This window comes from Pantherophis guttatus, chromosome 1 (genome assembly GCF_059756535.1).
Source record: "Pantherophis guttatus breed Tessera chromosome 1, ASM5975653v1, whole genome shotgun sequence".
Lineage (NCBI taxonomy): Eukaryota > Metazoa > Chordata > Lepidosauria > Squamata > Colubridae > Pantherophis > Pantherophis guttatus.
Genome location: NC_142063.1, coordinates 132,288,170 through 132,308,425, shown reverse-complemented (window position 1 = coordinate 132,308,425; position 20,256 = coordinate 132,288,170). Strand labels below are relative to the sequence as shown.

The following is a 20,256-nucleotide window of genomic DNA, read 5'->3' as shown; positions in this document are numbered from 1 at the left end:
AAATATATATAACATCTAAACATATAAATAAATTATAACGACACACCTTTCTCGCTTGACAATAGAGAAATTACTTTTGAAGTAGATGGTCCTGGGCACTCCTAAACATTCATATTATGAACAATTAACTTGTAAACTCTTTATTAACATTCTTTCTAGGCTAGGGCAAGGTATATTTAAAACACAGCTATGTAATTGGGAATGAGTGAAAAATTATTGTTTCCTTCAACAACTAACTATTCTGCAGAAAAGACCATAGTATAAGATTCAAGATCCAAATCATAAATTCTGCTGTACAAATGTTAGGTCTCTGGAGTAGCATCAAAACCATCCTTGGTCCTAATGCAGCAAAAGCTTTACACTTTCAGTGCAGCACAATATGGGCTGAAGTTATGCTAAGAGGTTTGAGAGACACAGTGTGGAGTAGTGCAAGGTAAACCCATTAGGGCTGATCATGTACATGCCATTCTGATCTATTCAATTTCAAAATGATTGATGAAATCAGTTTGTAAGATTGAACTGCCAATAGCTCAGCTAACTGTATGGTTCAGATTTATAAATTCAACTTTTAATTATTCTTTTTTTTTAAAAAAAAAAGATGTGAGTTCAGATGGCACCGAATTTTTATAGTTTATTTTTCCTATAGATTCTTTCACCAAGCCAATCTGTAAAAGTTCCTCCTAATATCACAAAATCTTTAAAATAAAATGGACTGATAATGACCTAATTGCATAGAAGCATTTTCCATTTAAAGCATCTTCTGTTAAAAAGAAATGTTTCAAGGTTATCAGTAAAAATCAGTAATTGCAGTTCCTGGATCAGTTAGTGCTACAGCACATTAAGACGTTTTCCAAATATGGAAATATATGTAGTTGTGTCAATAATCTTTACTGTTTGCATATATGTGTAAAAATGTTAACTGAACTAGATCAGGGATGTGAAACTCATGGCTGGATGCATCACGCGCTGCCCACGCCCACTCCCGGTTTAGCAAGAGGGGGGGAGTCCCAATACGTCATGTGACGCTGCCGTGACAACATGAGTTTGACAGCCCTTAACTAGATTGTAATATAATCAAACTAGGATACTTGAATTTAAATAGATCATACATGCTTCAGTGTGCTGTTCTTTGCATTGCTCCTTAAGGAGAAATGCTTTCCTTTGCGTGAATAGGGATGTTCCACTGCATACATCTCTATTAATAACCATAGTTTAACAAAATCCCTTGCTCTCTCGTATGCTGTATGTGTACAAATCTTTAATAGAAATTGACTCTTACTTTAGCTGAGATCCACATTGAATAAACTTTTTAGTGGGATATATTTAAGGGGAAGTTTCAGTCAATAAGTGAACTTGAATTTCCAATGGCTGACCTCACTCTCACAACATAGCCTGATAGCAAGAACACAGAACTGAATAATTGTGTGATGCAAAAACAAACACTGCTCCAATATACTAGTTCAGCTTTAAGAAAGTATAATTTGGATGTAAAGCATAATAATAATTAGTAAAAAATAGATACAGTTTTTAAAATATAAGTGGTTAGTACTAGCTGGATCAAGAATTAGGGTTCAATTATGGGAACTGCATTACAGATTTTACATTGACTGTACTTTATTTAACATTATCTGAAAATGTCACCCATAATATAAGGCATAAGAAATACATTATGTCTTTGTTTATAGAGTCAAGCAAAAGACTGAATCTTTTATTACTAAATACCTGGTCTTAGGTTTGCTGCTCTACTGCAATATATTTTCTTCTCTGATAATATTATCTATATTCTCTGGTGATCCTAAATCAGCCGTTTCATTTGCTAACAAAATGTAAAGTAACAAGTGTTCGTTCTTGGACTGCCAGTAGCTTATTGATCTGTTCATTTCTTCCTGGCACTAATACTGAAAATGACAAATGAATGTAGTTGCCTTTATTATATGAATAGCACACCCCATTTAACAATGGATATAGCAAAAGTGTGAATATCTCTAAATTCCCTAATATATTAAGGTTTATCATATATGATAAAATAAGATTAAAAAGAGCAAACTATATGAGAAAATTGGAAGGGGGGGTTGCATTATTACTAAACCTTTTTCTAAAATAACTGATAAAAAGTCTTCTCCTAGCAAAGAGGTAAAATTGGCATAGTACAGTCCTGCTGTGTTTTTAATATAATGTGCAGATTCATTGTGTAGTGCTTATTTTATGTCCCTTTTGCAACTCTTCTCAGAGCAGATGTGGCTAATATCTGATTGATTCTGGTCTGAGTCTGGATCAGTTCAGTTTAATTTCCGTTCTTATTTTTATTAGAAAATAATTTTAGTTTAAAAAGATCAATTTGTTTTATATGCAAAAGGTGATGTTATTTTTCTACCATATTTTATTAGCATCTGTAATGTGTATATTTGTATGTGGTGTGTGAGAGGGAGAGAAAGGGGGTAGAATTTTTTCTTTCCCACAATTCGAGGTACAGTTAAATCCTGGGGTTAAAAATTAATTCTGTTCCTAATTCTGTCCTCAAGGTGAATTTGTATGTAAAGTAGAACTGGTTATTTTGTCAAATGTTTGTCTTGCTATGTAGCAGAGAAAAATGGGAGCTCAATGTGACTGAAAATGGAAGATACTGTTCTCCTTCCGCAAGCCAAGGAACCACTGAACCTGCACAGCGCTTTCAGAAACCACTGAAACAGGTTGCCCAATATACTAAAAATGCACGCACTATCTCATGATGCAACTTCAGTGATTCTTCAGTTCGCTGGGGGAAAGCACTGTTTGCCATTTTGGTCAGATCTCATTGCCAGTCAGCCATCTGCACGTAGCCTATTCATAATTTGGAGTTGTTTGTAAGCCAGAGGTTTATAACTTGGGGACTTCCTGTATATAAGTTCCCAATACAAAAGCCCATTAAAAGAGACAATACATTTCTTTATGTTAATTGGACAATAGAGGTCACTTTCATGCCACTGAAATAGTGGTACATATTTCAATCTGTGTATAAACATTTGATAGACCAGTATTTCTGACTCAGTCCAATAGAGGACGTGTTTAATTTATATAAAATACAGTGAATTTGTGAATATATATGGACTGGTTTAGAATGTCAGTTTTTCAAACCAGTAATGTAAAAAAGATAATAGCAACATTTCAATATTTTGCAAGGATTTTTAATTAAAATCTGATTCTACTCAAACTGAAAGAAACTAGGTGTGCCTAAGAACATTGAATTGATATTTTTGTCTTATATGCAAATGTTCCAATGATATTAGAAAGGCTTAACTTATCGGTCTTATCCAAAATTTCTATCTGTAAATTCATATGTAATGAAGTTCACGAAAGATAAATATTTAGCTTTCTTGGCAAAGATGTCCTTAAAAAATAATTGCTAAAGAATGGAAATGTAAATTACTCTGAAAACTTCAAACATACTTTATACATACAGATTCCAGAATCAGCTACTTAAAATGTAAATGGTGTTTTGCAAATTGAGTCCTGGTTGTCTGAGCTGAATCATTAAAGCTATGATTTATCCCAAAATTGACTTTATTATTGCATTTAATTATAATGGAGGATTAAGCCCAAATCTATTTCTAAATTCTGACAATCTATTTCTTTTCTTACTATGAATGTTAGACAGCCAGTAATTGACCATTTATAGTATGGTTAACAATTTTATTTATTTTTGTAAAGATTGTGTTTCTAATTCTTATTCTCCTGTTCTTAAATTGTTACAGAAATTGAAGCAACCTGAGGAAATGAAAAAAGATTCTCAAAAAAAAAAGGATGTCTAAAGTTTCTTTTGAACTCTCATTAAATTTAATAACAACTGATACATTTTGTTGGGACAGTGCAAACAAGGTTGAAGGACAAGAAGAAAATGGAAATAATGAAGAAATGTCTCTAAATAGTTCTTAAGATAGAGAACACACAGAACTTTTGAGAGTTTCTTTGTATGATAGCTTCTCATCTAGTACAAGCTCATACAATGTTTAAAGATACTCTACAGTGATGAAGCACTTAACAGAATAAATAAATAAGATCAGTAAATATATTGAGAATTGATAAGACTCATCATACCATCTATCCTGGTGTGATCATACAATGAAGAGAGGAGACTGCATCCTTGTGAAAAGAAAGAAAACACAATACCTGTAACAGTTATAACTTTTAAAGTCTTAATTTGCACTTTCATGAATTATTGTACAGAAGTTGTAAAAATATTCTTTGACAAAGAAAAATATATTTGTAGAAAAACATGATAGCAATAAACACTAATTTGTGCCATGCTTCTGAAATGGCACATTACTAATTTTAAATACTGGTCTTAATATTAACAAAATTAGTGATCATTTTTATAAAATAAAGTTTTATAAGCATTCTAGTCTTAAAATCGTATGCAGCTGAATTGCTTTGTTTGCCAAAATTGAACTTGCCAAATTACATTAAAACCACTTGGATTACATTATACAACATAACAGTGCTGTTTTAAACTAAGGTTTATTCTGAGTTCAAACATTTCCAAAAGATATTCCATCTGTAGTCTTCTGTCATTGTTATATCTTATGCTGATTTAACATGTCTTCATATTTTATCTTAATGTTATTTCAGAATCATGGAGAAAAGGCCATTTAGATTTGTAATTTACAGATTAAATTTTTGTAATAAGGAAAAAATGGTGCTAGCAAAGAAATTTGTGAAGTTTTTTTTCCTACAAAGACTGTTTATATGTGAGGGAAATGTCTATTTCAAAGGTGGAGTGTTATTTTTTCTAGATGTGGAGTATTTATAACAACTTTTGTACAGCAATCTGTAATCTAGTTATGGTTGTGATACCTAGTCATTTTACTATGTTTATAGCAAATTCCTATTCATTTTTCCTCAAAGTATGATGTACTATCAGTGTTATGTTATTAATACCTTTGTGCAATGTTACATTTTATGTTGTTTTCAAATATACAGTGCTGTCAGGGTGGACTTCATTCTCTCAGACTTTTATAAAATTTATTTTGGAATTTATTTCTGAATAAAAGTCAAAGCACATCTGGATATTCTAATATATATGGCAAAATAGTCATTTCAACAAAGATTAATCCAAAGAAATGAGCTAAATTTAATTACACATTAAAAAACAATCTAGAAGTAGACTATTTTTTATTTGCATAACATGTAAGAAAGCAACCTAGAAAAATGTAGCAATGTTTCCATAGGGGGGAAAAAACAGCCAGATGAAAAGTAATGGCGATAATTCTCCAGCCATACAAATGTAAATGCTCCAGGACAAAGGAATGTGCAGATAGTTTGGTGAATTTGCTACAAGGGAACATTTGATGTTAAATTCAAAGCTCTTTAGCATCTGCATCCTCTTGGGGGGGGGGAATGGTCAGTGTTGAAAACAAAAATCTCTCAAAGAGAAGGTACGCAAAGCTGATCACCTTTGGAATACTAGTTGTAATGCATATTTTAAAAACAGAACTTGTGTTCTGTTCTCTTGTGCAAAATGGACTGCAGGGTGCTGTCAGCCAAGTCAAGCACCTATCATCAGTCAAACAAAACTCCACCAATTTCATCTTTTCTTCCTTAAGGATTTTGTTATGTCAAAAAAAAAAAGATGATAAAGAAGCAATGAGAAAAAAACAAGGTTTTTAACAAAGTGTCTAGGTGCCCACAAAAACAAGGACTGAGGCACAGTAAAAGCCTTCTCTGGAAACTCCCTACAGAAATCTGTTTTTTACCCTACTAAGCACATTTCATGGGTGCTTTTAGCAAACAACTCCCAACTCTGGTACATCTGTTCATTATCTCTCTCTCCTTCCCACCGCATACTCCCAGGAAAACACAAGGGGTTTAGAGAAAAATGACTTAGAACCATTATAAAATTTGGCTTCCATGCCTTTATCATACCTGTTATGGGACTGTACCCTTTGTGTTACCTTTTATAGATTTTCCCAATTATTCTACCATTTTCTTCTGTGTTTTGCCAAAACATTGACTAAAGAGAGAAAGGTTAGGTTGCCTTTCATACTAAATTTACTCTGAAAAGCATCTATTGTGACTTCACAATAAAACCTCGCATTGAAGCCTTCAATGCAAAAAATGGGCTCCAAATGAAAAAAAAAAAGCGAGTTGTGTGTTAAAATTATGTGATACTACTATACCACATGATGAAACCTTTAGCACTTTTCCCATTTTGCCGTTTACATGAGCACCAAAAGTTTCTAATGATGCTAGCCCGTGTTTTAATCCCATTTTCTCCTTATTAACATCAAGCCACAATGTGTAAGCGTTATTACACTTCCTTTCCTTTCCTGATTTATATAATCAGTTCAGCCTTGAGCAATCATTGGCACATTCCTGGTGGAAGTATAGATGTCTGTGTCCTAGGAAGCACGTTGGTAAATATACACCACTGCTTATTTGGTTTCAAAATGTGCCTTTCACAGTACATTTAATTAGCCAGCTCAGGGCAACATTGGCAACTATGACTGTAGCCATTGGATAGATAGATCAAGAGCTGAATTAAAGGTCTCTGATGCAGCAAGTGACCTCAGACCCATGAAAACCCATTGTAATGTCACATCATTTTGTTGATCATTGGTTTCACCTCAGATGAATGGTTCACAAGTTACATAAAGATATGAAATACATATAATTATGACTTGGCTCATCCTGTAGGTTAACACACTGACAAATATGGAAAGTATGGAACTCCAGTGATGAACATCTCTTGATAGCTTGCCATGATGACCTGACAAATACTCGGCAGAATTTTTTTTATTGACTTCATTTAAAGACAACGGAGAAAAATCATGGGGATTCGTTCTTTCATGCCTTTTCCGCTCCAAGGCCAGACCAGGGGCTCCGAGTTACGAGCACCAGGTGAAAACCGCCTCTTCTTCAAACGGACGTCCTTTGTGGCCAATGAAATTAGTAACGGAGGCGAAGAGACAAGAGCCTGAATTGTCAGCCACGCTCATCAGAAGCCCGGGTGAAGGGCTGTTTGGCTGCTAAATCATTGCTTCGCTCGCTCATTTTCTCAGCCCGGAAGAGGCTCAGCTGGCCGCAGAAACTTCCCAGCTCTCAAAAAAGGCGGTTGAATGGGAAAAGCTAAGACCCCTTCAGACCTCGAAGACGCGCGTTTCTCTTTCATGCCTTCCCACTTATACCCTAATAAGGAACCTCGCCTGGCTGAAAAGAAAGGCGCGAATGGACAGCTGGAGACTTCCAATGGGCTCTTCTTTATTCGCGCATTTGTGTACCTTACTCGGGGTCTCGCTCGCCCCTTTCGTTTCGTTTTTTTCCCGTTGAGCCAGTCCTGAAGTGTGTTTAAGTGCCCCCCGCTTGTCCCGCCTAGATGTTCGCGAAACTGTCAATTTGAAGTCTACTGCTCAGAGGGTCCGAAGGCACCGGAGCCGACGTACTCCACGTGTAACGTACTCATAGCCACTGTAACGTTGATTGCTATTAAATTGAGTTTTTTTTTTTTAAAAAGGACCTTGCTACACCTGACCTTCCCTATACATCAACCCCATCCCCCGATTTTCTCTCGATCTTACACACATTTACTTCCCCAAATAAGATTGCGCCCTATAGTTGCGTGGCCACGGAGGCGCAACCGGGCGCCCCTTTCGCCTCTCTGTAACCCGGATCGCCTTCAACGCGCGCACCCCGTCCCAGTCCCCTGCCCGCGAGGGGCGCGCATTTGGCAGCTCCGTGCTCAGAAACGCGGCTCCCTCCTTGCTGAGTGACTGAGCGCTTTTTAAAGAGGAGGGCCGCCACTGATTTCCCGGGCCTTTTCGCTCCGACACGAATTAGAAAGTAAGCGGGGAAAATGGGCGGGCGAAACCGAGATTTTTCCGGAAAGTCGGTGGGGCGATCGGCTCCTTTAACTGTGCAAGGCGCGTTTGCACAGGTTGCGCACCCTGGGCGCTATTACTGCCGAGCTCAAGTAACTGCATTCATGCGCGAGCCCACACACGCGGTACACATCCTCATCGCCCTTTAAGGCGGGGGAAACGGGCGAGAAAAGCTGATCGTCGCCCGTCCTAATGGCCAAAAGCACTTGGAAGCAGCCGATGGAGCGCAATGTTAATTAACCGCCTCGGAGCGATCTCGCCTGTTGCAATTTTTCAAGCCAAAAGCGCTTAGGAGGCGCATGCGCACCCAGGAAGGGAAAAGGTCGGATGGGAGAAAGGGTCCAAGGAGCGTGAAGGAAAGCGAGCCAGTCTGTTGAGTGTGCGGGGCTTGCGAGACGATAAAGGAGTAAACAGACGTTTTAAAATTAGTATCACTGCCCTAAAATAATAAGACGAACAAATGTCAGCTGGGTGATTTTGCTGTCCCTGAGAAACTAAAGAAGCGTTGGACCCATCTCGTGTTTGGATGGGAGACCTCTGAGTGATCCCAGGCAGGGTTGTCTAAACTGGGGGGAAAAAGCACCACTTTCATACTGTCAATAAGGCGCATCCACGATATATCCCCAGAAGCGAGAGAGACTTTACTGCTGCTCTTCCCTCGTGGCTGCCTAATAAATTAGCCTCTCTTTTCCGTATATGCATAACCCGAAGGGTAGCAAGGCTTCGCGGGCAAGGTGGAAATTCAGTGGCGGGAAAAATCCACGGGAAGGTCGCTCCGGTTCCTCCTCCGCGGCTGCTCCAACCAGACGTCTCGAGGCGCAACGTCGTCTGTGCCGGAGCGTGACGGCTCCCACCTCTTTCCCTAAAGTTTCTTTCCTCTCCCCGCCTCAGAAAATAAGGGCTGGGAGAAGAGTGGGGGGGGGGGGAACGGGAGTGGTCACGTGGCCCGACGAAAAGGGAGGGGGGCTATGCGAGTGGGGGGCGCGCGCCTCTCCCTCTCGCTCTCCTTTTTCTTGGCGCGGCGTCTTCCGTGGTACTTTCAGTCTCTTAACTCCGGCGACGCTGGAGGGAGCTCAAGCGGGAGAAGGAAAGAGCCCGGCCAGGTTGGCGATGCGGGCTCGGGCGTCGCTTGCTGCCCTCGGAGCTCCTCTCCGCAGCGGCGGCTGCAGCAGCGCCACTCCGTCCGAGCCGAGGTGCGCAGCTCTCCGACCTTCGCCCGGCTCGGGCTGTTGCTGAGACCGCGCGTTTTCCTCGCCCGGACCTCGCCCGCCGACGCCACCGTCACCTTCACCTCCGACGGCTCCAAGAGGATGTGGCTCCTCGCCGTGACGACAACTTTCTGGGGATTGTTGCTGGCGCCAGGTAAGCGCGCGAGGGGGACGGGCTGGTCCCTCTCGCCACCTTTTCCCGCCTCTGGCGCTTCGCCTTCCTCGGGGAGGGCGCCCGCCGAGGCAGGGATACCTGGCAAAGTTGGCGCGTTCCTCTCCGAGCTACCTCGAGGCGCCGACGACCACCGCTACTCTTCCTCAGCCGCTTGGCTGCAGCCAGACTCGCCTTCTGTGGTTTGAGCCATGGGCGGCAGCCGGGTGGACGCGCGCGCCTCGCATCCTAACAGTTGTTGCAACAAGCGCAATGGCCAAGAAGGCTTTTGGTGTTTTCTTTTCTTCCCCTCTCCAAGCGGGAAACGGTCCTTAATTACAGCCCCGGCTGAGAAGGCGTGAGGACAACGCTCGAGGTGTCCAGATGGCCGTTTGTCCCCCTCCCCTCTTTCCGGAAAACAGCCCCCCGCTTTTTGCTTGTCTCTGGACCCGCGTCGCCAGACGGACGGCTCAACTTCAGGCAGCTTGCAAACGCGCCGCAGCCAAGCGCCGCCACCTTCCTAGTCCCCTTTCTCGGCGTTTCCCACTCGGGGGTGGGAAGAAGAGGCGAGCGGGCTTTTTAGCGAGTTATCTTCACCCGGCAGTGGCTGAGAAGCCCGCCCGTCTGGCCACCTCTCCTCCAACGGAATGGGAGGGAGAAGTCCCCAATCCCTTTTCCAAGTAGCCGAAGAAAGAGTGTGATTAGTGCTTGGAATATTTTAGCTTGGTAGCTTGGGGGGTGGCTTTGGCTCTCTCTTTCTCGCCTTCTCCTCACACACACATTGAGTGGAGCAAACTCATTTGGGGAATGAGGATCCGAAGCGGTTCCCCACTTCAAGTCAAGGTTGAGTGCTGATCTTCTCCCGTTAGGCTCTTCTGTATGAACGGACCGCTACGGGTGAATCGGACAACTTGATTTATAGCGAGTCGCCCTTTTAGCCCGAGGCGATATTTCCTTTCCTCTTCAGGAGGTACCCTAATGCAGCCCTGAGCGCCTCTTGAAAACAGGACTAATAGAGGGCGACCTTCTTCCGTTTGTTTCCCACCTTTCTGTTCAACAACGCCGGTGCCCCTCACCCCAAGTGACCACAGGTACTCGATTCATTGCTGGGGCAGAGCTCCGAAAGAATAGTAAAATACCCGAATCTGTCTCCTTGCCCTCGCCTTAACTTCCAGAAGGACCTCGTTTACATGATAAAAGAGGTGAACTGAGGATGCTTTGCAGCTGTAATTGTGCATAGCAAAATAGTAATTAAATCATTTGCAATTAATTAGCAGTTAAGTAAACCCTTTCGCTCGGAAAAGCTCTGGAGCGCATAAATTAAAAACAGTGCTCCCAGGTCCAGTCTGCCCCCAGTGCCGTTCGTTCGCTTTTTAAAAGCATAGTGCTTAAAAAAAAAAAAAAACTCTTAAGGAGAGGAGAGAGGAGAATTGGTGAGCAAAACAAATCAATTTTGTTACACGTCCTTATTGTTTGTTCTGCCCCCTGCTGGATGCAATTTAGGCTGATGCAGAGCCGGTGGTTATGAAAACTTGGAAGCAGAATAACCGGTGAAGAAATCACATTATGTGTGTGGTCAGCATTTGCAAAAGACCAAGGCCTTAGCTGAAGAGAAGGGGGCCAGACCCAAATGCAATAATCAGTTAATATGTTGGAGTGGAGAGAGGGGGACATTGACACAGTTTTTAAACATTTTTTTTTTAAAGGGAGGAGGAAAACTTGGCAAATCATACAATTTTAAAGCATTTACCCATAAGTAAAGTTGATTGCAATGTAACATTAGAATTTGTAAAAATTTATGCTATCTGTCTATGAAACTTTCTATTTTAGGATTTGCTTTGCAAATACAGTGTTATCAGTGTGAGGAATTTCAGCTAAATAATGACTGCTCTGCCCCGGAGTTCATTGTGAATTGTACTGTGAATGTCCAAGACATGTGTCAGAAGGAAGTGATGGAAAAAAGTTCAGGTAAGATAAATTGTGCTAATTAATGCTTATAATGGACAGCCCTCTCTTTGCATTTTCTTTTCCATCTAATTCATATTTAGAGAATATGAGTTATTTGGGGAATTCAAGCATATCTTCATAAATAATGTAATTTGATCTAAATACACCTTTCACTTCCTCTAAAGTATATAACTGGGTAATAATGCTGAAATTATTTTAGTAAAGCAATACAAATTTTAGGCCTGTTGAAAATATTAAGAAAGGAATAACAAGTTCATTTAATCTCATCACAGTACAAGTAATTACAAAGCTTTTGTTAGAAGAAAATGTACTGAATTAGTAGCTCTTTTTATTTACTCTAACAGGTCATGAGACTTGATGTTTGATCTAGGCAGGGAACAGCTATGGAACTCTCTGAAAATGAAGGGAACAAAGTATTGAGTTCAAGCACAAAGTTTCAGAACATTTTAAATTAATCCTTTTACTGGTTTTGTATTTCCATCTGTATTGAATTTTAACCAAGCCAATACATTTTGGTGTATTTTTAGGATTTACTTCAAGTTTGGGCATGTATTTAAAAATACATATTTTGTTCCTAAGCCAATTAATTAAAAAGAAAGATGAAATTTATAATGGCCTAAAGGTATTAAAAGAAATATTTGCAAACTGTCGTCCCCGTTCCCCCCCCCCAATTGAAATGTTGAAATGCTACTTTTCATTATATTATTTGTAATATTGTTCTTTTGGACCACAACATTTTACCACAAGTTACAATTTTAAATTCTAACAGCCTTCCGGGAATCATATTAATAGTCTTTTAAGTTCAAAGTTATCAAGGCATAAAATGTGTGTCAGCAAAACTCCTTTATCTTGAATTGTGTTACTTTAACCTTTTTTGGAAATCTATATTCTTCTACATTTTAAAAATAAGGTTTACAAATGAATTTTCAAGCTACCTAAGTTACCATGACAATATTAATTTCAAAGTTAGAACTACTTTAACTGGCCCTTCAAACTTTTAAATTGAAAATAGTGTGTCTTTCCAACTCTAGTTAAATTATTTGTAATATTTTCCTTAGAAAAGGAACATTGTTAATTACTTTTTTCCTTTGGGGTTTACCAAATTAATTGTAGCAGTAGTGCTTCACTTAACATTAGAACTTATTTTGACAGTTATACAGCTTTTATTTCATAAACTATTATCTTAAATGAGTTATTTATTCAAATTTATTTGCCGCCTATCTTGTGGTTCAAGGCAATTCTGATTAAAATCAATGCAAATTCCTACTTTTAACATTAGAGATTCTTTGACAAATTAAAATTTTACCTCAAATTCTCTAATTTGAATGAAAGGTGAGTTTTCAGTAAATCAGCAGGAGAAACAAATCTATTTTGATTTTAAGCCATTTTAGTTCCATTAAAGTCAGGAAGAGGAAGGCTGTGATACTTAGTATATTACACAAAGAAAATCTATTTACTCAGTAAATTTAGCTTCTCTTTAATGTCCCTAAGAAAGAATTTGGATAGCGAAACAATCAACATTTGGCCTTAATTTGATATGAAAGTATTCAGGATTCAGGTCACTTACAATAAGGGTAACCATTAATACTCGACTTGATTCAGTAATTTTATATTTGTTCAATATTCAATATTTCCTAAAACTTGTTTAGCTTAAATAACTTAAATAACGTGGCATTGCTCTAATCCTAACGTGGGATAACATTGACACAAATTAAAACATTAACTATCAGGTAACTTTAAAAAAAGTATACAATAACATCAGGTACTAATATAGAAACACAAATATAGCATGTTTCTAACCTATTAACTATTTTGTCCTCCGTTCCATTGTGTCTAATTCTCAGACATTGCCTACACTACAGAGGTGAGTTTCAGCAGGTTCTAACCAGTTCTTGAGTAGTTTGGAGACCCGATAGTAAAAATTCTGACTGGCCCCACCCCAATCTATTCCCTGCCTCCCAAGTTCCACTGATTGGGAGGAAATGGGGATTTTGCAGTATCCTTCCCTTGGAGAGGAGTGGGAATGGAGATTTTACAGTATCCTTCCCCTGCCACGCCCACCAAGCCACACCCACAGAACCAGTAGTAAACATTTTTGAAACCCACCATTGTTACATTAGTCTTTGCAGCTTTCTCGGCAAGATTTTGGAAGTCAATTGCCATTGCTTCCATCCTAGGGCTGAAAGAAACTGACTGGGCCAAGGTCACTCAGCTGGCCTTATGCCTGAGGTAGAACCTGAACTGACAGTCTTCCAGATGCCTAAACTATTTATATCAAACTGGCTCTTAATTAACACTTACTAGATATCAATCCCAGTCACATTTTACATGCTAATGCACAGAATTTGGCACAATTATGAATAATAGAAAAGTGATTTGATTTCAACAGAACTACTGTGGGGTAAAATTATGTTTGCTGGACACATTTACAAATTTAACTGGCAGTAAATACATTGAACTTGGAGGACTTATTTCAGAGTAGATATATAGAGTTTATCTGTGTTTTACTTGGGATAATATTGAATTTGTTGAGACTTAAAATGTGCGCAGAATAAAATGTACTTTAACAGCATTTGTTTAACATAACCATTTTCTAATTCAGCTTACCTTTACATTTGGTTAATACTAAAGATCTCATTGCTGATTTTCATTGTATAAGGAAACTTCTGTATCTTAATTTTTACCTCAGTTTATATAGTACAAAACTTTGTAATATTGCTGTTGCATTTCCCCAATTTCATTAAGTGGTTAGAGAACCAAATTCTATTTTTTATACACTAAATAAAATCTGTCATTTTAAACATTTTGTAAAACTTAACTTAGATATGAAATGCAACATTCTAAGACTATATCTAGTCCAAATCAGTAACAGATTACTTCATGTAGTGTACACATATTTCTTTCCTCCATAACAGAAAGAATAACTTCTTCGATGTTAAACTAAAGTATTTATACATTAGTAGCAATCATGTAATTTTTAAAAGTCAAGTGGCAATTGTTAAAATGAATAATGATAGCTCTACAGATTTTTTTTAACCAAGCCTTATATACCTTTAAGAAAAGCTAAAGCAGTACAGGTAGTCCTCAACTTACAACAGTTCATTTAGTGACCGTTTGAAGTTACAACAACACTGAAAAAAGTGGTGTATGACCGTTTTTCACATGACCATTGCAGCATCCCCATGGTCACGTGATCAAAATTCAGATGCTTGGTAACTGACTCATATTTATGATGGTTGCAGTGTCATGTGATCACCTTTTGTGACCTTCTGACATGCAAAGTCAATGGGAAAGCCGGATTCACTTAACAACCATGTTACTAACTTGATAGCTGCAGTGATTCATTTAACACCTGTGGCAAGTAAATTGGGGCAAAATCACTTAACAAATGGTAGGTAATATCTAAGGAACAAAAATGTGGCATAAACTACTTGTTTAAAAATTAAGATTGACATTCAACAATCAAGATTTGACCACAAGCTCAGAGGATATACATCAGAAATTCTTGAATGATGTAGTTGGATCCAACAGCATAGCCAGTTGTGGCCAGAATACAAGCGGTGAGGGAAATATATAGAGAGATGTTCAATCAATCAATCAGAATAGAGCTGGAAGGGGTCTAATGTCTTTTAGTCCAGCCCCCTACTTAAGCAGGAGATCCTATACCATTTCAGACAAAAACCTGCAGTGATGAAGCACCTACAACTTCTGATGGCAAGCTGTTCCACTTGTTAATTGTCCTCACTGTTGGGAAGTTTCTACGTAGTTCCAGGTTGCTTTTCTCCTTGATTTGTTTCTATCCATTGTTTCTTGTCCTGCCTACAAGTACTTTGATAATTAAGTTGACCCCTTCTTCTTTGTGGTAGTGTCTCAAATACTGGAATACTGCTATCATTGTTCCCCCTAGTCCTTTTTTTCTCTAGATTAGCCAATTCCAAATCCTGCAACCATTCTTTGTATGTTTTAGTCTCTGGGCCTTTAATCATCTTAGTTGGTCTTTACACTTTTTCCAAAGTCTCAATATCGTTTTTGTAATGTGGTGACCAAAACCAGATGCAGTATTCTAGGTGTGGCCTTTATAAAGCAGTGCTAATACTTCATGTGATTTTGATTCTATGGCTCTGTTTATACAACCAAGGATTGTGTTAGCTTTTTTGACTGTTGCCACACACTGCTGGCTTATATTTAAGTGATCGTCCACTAGGACTCCAAGGTCCCTCCCACAGCTACTGTTTTTGAACCAGATTTCACCTAGAGGCATATTTTGTACCTGTGAAGGAATTCTTTATAATTGACTCCCTTTAGTTCTGAAATCAAAAGGAAATTCTGGTGAGCTTATGTTTTATTTGTTTATTTTTTGAAAGGATGGTATCAGATTCAAACTCCCAATTTTAAACTACATAGCTTAGCACAGCTGCCTACATAGCACAGCTCCCATCCTACAATTCCACTCCTGATTTATTTTATATGTTTATTCCATCTCAATTTCTCTCCCTCCCACCACCAATTCAAGATTTCTTTTGCAAAACTTGATATTTTAAGCATTTAAGTGTTAATTTGTGGACAATTAATGTGCCTTAATACAGATATAAAGCACAGGGATAGGCAATCATTTGAGGTGGACGTATGCCTATACAATTGTGAAAATATGGTGAGTATGCTTGTATGGTCAATCACAAACCATCTGTGTATTAAAATAAGTCTCAAACTCAAATTGTCACAAGCATCTGATAAAGACGAGCCTGAGAGTTACAGCACTGAAATCCCTAATGTCCAACCCCAGAAGCCTCCAGCGTGTCAAAAATGAAGAACATCACAGCATGTCTCCAAACTGTTTATATCATATAGCAAAGCTGCACTGCAAAGGAACACTGGTCCAAGGCAAACCCTGGATGTGACTGACCTAAAAGAAAAACAGGAGCAAATGCCATTCTCCAGCTAATTTCTTTGCTGTGGGGTGGAGCTGTCTTGACATTCTAAAGTCACACAGCACTGCAGACAGGAGTTGTGGTAAGGAAGCAGATCCCAGCCCCACCTGTGAATTCATGCCAGTGCAGGACCAAGAATGCAGTGTGTGCTTTGCCTGGCTCTGGCACCATAACCTCTACAGCCCAAAGAAGGACCAGGGCTGGCTGAACCTGGCAACCTACCAACTCATCTCCAGCAGCTTTTTTTCTTGCCACACACAGAAGCAAGGTGCCTTTCACCACTATGCCATAGAAAATGACATGGAAGGACACCTGTGGCACATAGGCCATGCGTGTGAGACCTGTTTAAGGCAAACTACTGATATTGTTTCCCATTCAGGAGGATGTCTGTAAAATATAGTTGAGGACATTTCTAGGCAAAGTATTATACTGTAGTCAACTTAACATTCTGTCTTCCAAAATGCCAGGTACATGGAAAACAAACTTGATGCTAAAAGCTAGTGCTTCATCATCACTCGTGCCAATTCCTCATTTAAGTGTAACAAAATGCTCTAGCAATCTTTAGAAATCAAGTTAGAGGGACAGGAAGTGGATGGCAACAAGAGAAGTGTCCTCAGGCACAGTGGACAAGCATGGCATCATTTCTAGTATAAAGATATTGTGCAGCAGACCTTAAACTGGATGACATTGTACCGCTGCCTTGTATTCTCACTCCAGTTTCATTTATAGAAGACAAACTGATTTAAATAAATAGCTTTCAGAATTAATCAAATCGAGTATCTTTATTACAGCCTTTGATAGGCCTTTACAATAAAAAGAGTGCAATAAAAAGGATAATTTAACAGAACAATTTGTTGTCTCAAAGATGCTTTTTCAAGAGGCAACTGGACTTTCTGGCTTTTTTCTTTGAAGACGTTTTGCTTCTCATCCAAGAAGCTTCAGCTTCTTCAGCAATTTTGTTACTGAGGAAGGGAAAAATAATAAGAAAATAAAACAGCATACCTAATTAAAAGTTTCGTGCAGTCTTGTACCTTGGTGAAGGTATTTGGTCATGTGATATTTGAGTGTAGCATCCCTTTAAAAAATAATTAACATTTAACTGTGTGGCCCTTGTAAATGGAAATGATGGGGTGATCAGAGCATGTCTTGGGACATCATAGAAGGGAGCTTTTAGAAATATTTCCAAACATTTACAGTGGGGTTTTAAGGCTGCATTCGTACGTTTTCTACTGCAATTGTTCAAGCTATCGTTTAGTACCATTTTTATAAACTTAGTTCATCATACACCAATACGTTGATTAAATTTAAAAATCAGGAGAATTGAAAAAGCCCATTTAAAGTAAATACAAAAGTTTACATTCTAGGAACAGATTGTTCCAGGCAACCATTGTGTGCATTCAGTTTTCCTTTGAGAAGGAAAACACTGATATGGCTGTTCTCAGAAGGGTCTTACAGTTTTCCAGAAGTTCTCTACATGAAAGAGATTCAAAGAAAACATTGAGTTGGGGTGGCCCATTGTTTGTATGATCTTTAAAAAGCTGCTGTGACCTTAAGGCATTCTTGAAAATAAAGACACTGATGAAGGATAGTGCATTTACTTCCTTTAAAAATAATAATGTTTTATTTTAAGCTAAAAAGCATGGTGAGTTAATGGCTTTGGTAGGTTTTATAGGTAGATTTGGGGTTCCAGACATTATGTTGGAGAAAAAGAAGCAATATGGCGGAATTCTTTCTTTTTTTTCCCTAATAAAAATCAATTGACATTTTCTTCTTTCAATATGTAAACACAATGTTCTAAATTTAGCTTTAGTCACCATTTTCAATTTCCAAAAAATGCTCCAGTTCAAATAATGTATGAGCGATTATGTCCTACAAATAACATGTTGGGAAACTATAGAGCTATTGTTTTAGGAAACATGACAAACTATAGAATAATAAATGCCATGTCTAAAAATTTCCAAATTTAATAATTATCCATAATTAAGAACAAATGAATCTTTGCAAGCCCAAATGAACCTTGGCTGATTTGTCAGTAAAATGAATGCGATGGAGGGAGTGAAGTTTTGGAAGTTCCAAGTCCAACCTCAGTCATGAAAACTGCCTGGTGCAGCAACATTCAGCTCAACCTATAAAGTTGCTGTTTTGATAACAGAAATGGAGATACCAAAGTAAACCATCTTCAGTAAAATGTGAGATTAGATCTACCCAATAACAATCTCTCACATCCTTTCATTTATAGTTGCTGTGTTAAATTTAACCTTATTTCTGTAGTTTCATATCTTAAACCTAACCAATGTATTTATCAAAGATCCTGGGTTTTGCCAAACTAAAAAGGAAAAAGCCCATTTTTTCTGAAAAGTTTATAGCCATTTGGCTATTAACATTTATCAAGGTGCATTTGAAGGCCATCTACAAAACCATAATCATACCATTGACAATCTACCAAAATTGGTCAAACAAACAAATCGGAATTTGTTGCTGTTTCCAACAACAATAACAAAAATGAAACATATTCTAATAATGAAAGGAAGCTAACCAGGGTGGGTTTGATTTAAATCAAGTCGATTTAAATCATGATTTAAATCACTATCGATAGTAAAAAGGCTTGATTTAAATCATAATTTTTAAAGAACAACTGTCATCTCTGTCCCACAGCAGCTCCTCCTCTGACCCGTTGTTGGCTCACCGACAGTCCCATTTACTTTAATGGGATGGCTGCTGATGCAGCAGTGAAACAACAAGGGAAGGGACGTGGCAAGCAGCAGGTGAGTGGATGCCTGCTAACAGGCGCTGCCATGATGGATCTGAAATGACAGGTGCTCTTTAATATTATAAGATGCTTAGTATAAAATATACAAAAGAATGAAGGCTATTGCTTAACGCATTGTAAGCCGCCCTGAGTCTCCGGAGAAGGGCGGCATATAAATCAAATTAAAAAAAAAAAAAGGTTTCACTTTCATTTTTACTGCTTGCCCTTCCTCCTCACTCTTAGAGCCTCATGATACATATGCGTATCTCTTCAAACAATCATACAGTTTATAGTATACATAGATTTGCAAAACAAGGGGATAAAGGAATATTCCTGAATTTTGTTTTTTTGATTCATCCCATGGTTACTGTGAAATTGTGTGAATGCATCAATGCAGTGCGTATAATCTCAGCTTGCAGAGCTTAGATTCATTGAATGAGTTTACCAAAAATGTAAATATTGCAGAATATACAGCCTCATGCTACATAACTAAGCTCCATATCATGCTGAATAAACTAAATTATTAATGTATCTTAAATAGAAAATTATCTTTAAATAGATTTTTACTCCAAAAGCATTTTATTAAAATAAATTTGATAAAAAATAAAAAAAATATTTAAATTTTTTAAAAATCCAATTTTTTTATATATATTTTAAAAAATCATTGATTTTTAGCCACCCTAAAGCTAACTATACTAACATATTTTGTTTTCTTTTGTTCCTAACCTCCAACCAATATGCAGTTATTCCAGTCCCAGATTCTCTGTCATAACTCTGCTGAGGTCCTTTGTTTCCTTTGTGTCATCATGCCCAGTTAAAATGAAGTGTTTGAGACAGTGGTGAAATCCAATTTTTTTTACTACCGGTTCTGTGAACATGGCTTGGTGGGCGTGGCAGGGGAAGGATACAGCAAAATCTCCATTCCCTCTCCACTCCAGGGGAAGGATACTACAAAATCTCCATTCTCACCCCAACCTGGAGCCAGCCAGGGGTGGTATTTACCGGTTCTCTGAACTGCTCAAAATTTCCGCTACCGATTCTCCAGAAACTGCTGGATTTCACCCCTGGTTTAAGATGATTTGATTGCTCTCCTGACTGTCTTCCAGGAAGTATATGTGGCATTTCCTTTTCCAGTGTTTCCCTACAACAAAAGCCTGCATACAAGTGATCCTCATTTAACAACCATTTGTCAGCAGCCATTTGACCGTACAACATTGCTGGACAACTGTTGGTTCAGCACTTGATTGTGATCTGGTGCTTGGTGCCTGGTCATGATTATGACATCATAGCATCCCATGATGTCATGATTGAAATTTTCAACCTTCCCTGCCGCTTTCTACCAAGCGAAGTTAACAGGGAAGCCAGCAGGAAATTGTATGTCAGTCACGCGAGGTCCTCATTT

The 20,256-nt window shown here is 38.5% G+C and overlaps 2 protein-coding genes across 9 annotated transcripts in view; both read left to right on the top strand.

Annotated features, from left to right (window-relative positions):
- The window catches only part of NCKAP5 (NCK associated protein 5), a 674,857-nt gene extending 669,820 nt beyond the window's left edge, over window positions 1-5,037 (top strand). For all 8 annotated transcript variants that reach the window (XM_034423812.2, XM_060687933.2, XM_087884207.1 and 5 more), the window contains one exon: window positions 3,732-5,037. In XM_034423812.2, the coding sequence (XP_034279703.2) occupies window positions 3,732-3,748 (17 nt within the window). In that variant the 3' untranslated portion in view covers window positions 3,749-5,037. The remainder of the gene's footprint in view (window positions 1-3,731) is intronic.
- Window positions 5,038-8,390: 3,353 nt separating this feature from the next.
- The window catches only part of LYPD1 (LY6/PLAUR domain containing 1), a 36,285-nt gene continuing 24,419 nt past the window's right edge, over window positions 8,391-20,256 (top strand). The window contains exons 1-2 of the mRNA XM_034423888.3: window positions 8,391-9,212; window positions 11,040-11,177. Coding sequence (XP_034279779.2) covers window positions 8,819-9,212; window positions 11,040-11,177 — 532 coding nt within the window. The 5' untranslated portion in view covers window positions 8,391-8,818. The remainder of the gene's footprint in view (window positions 9,213-11,039; window positions 11,178-20,256) is intronic.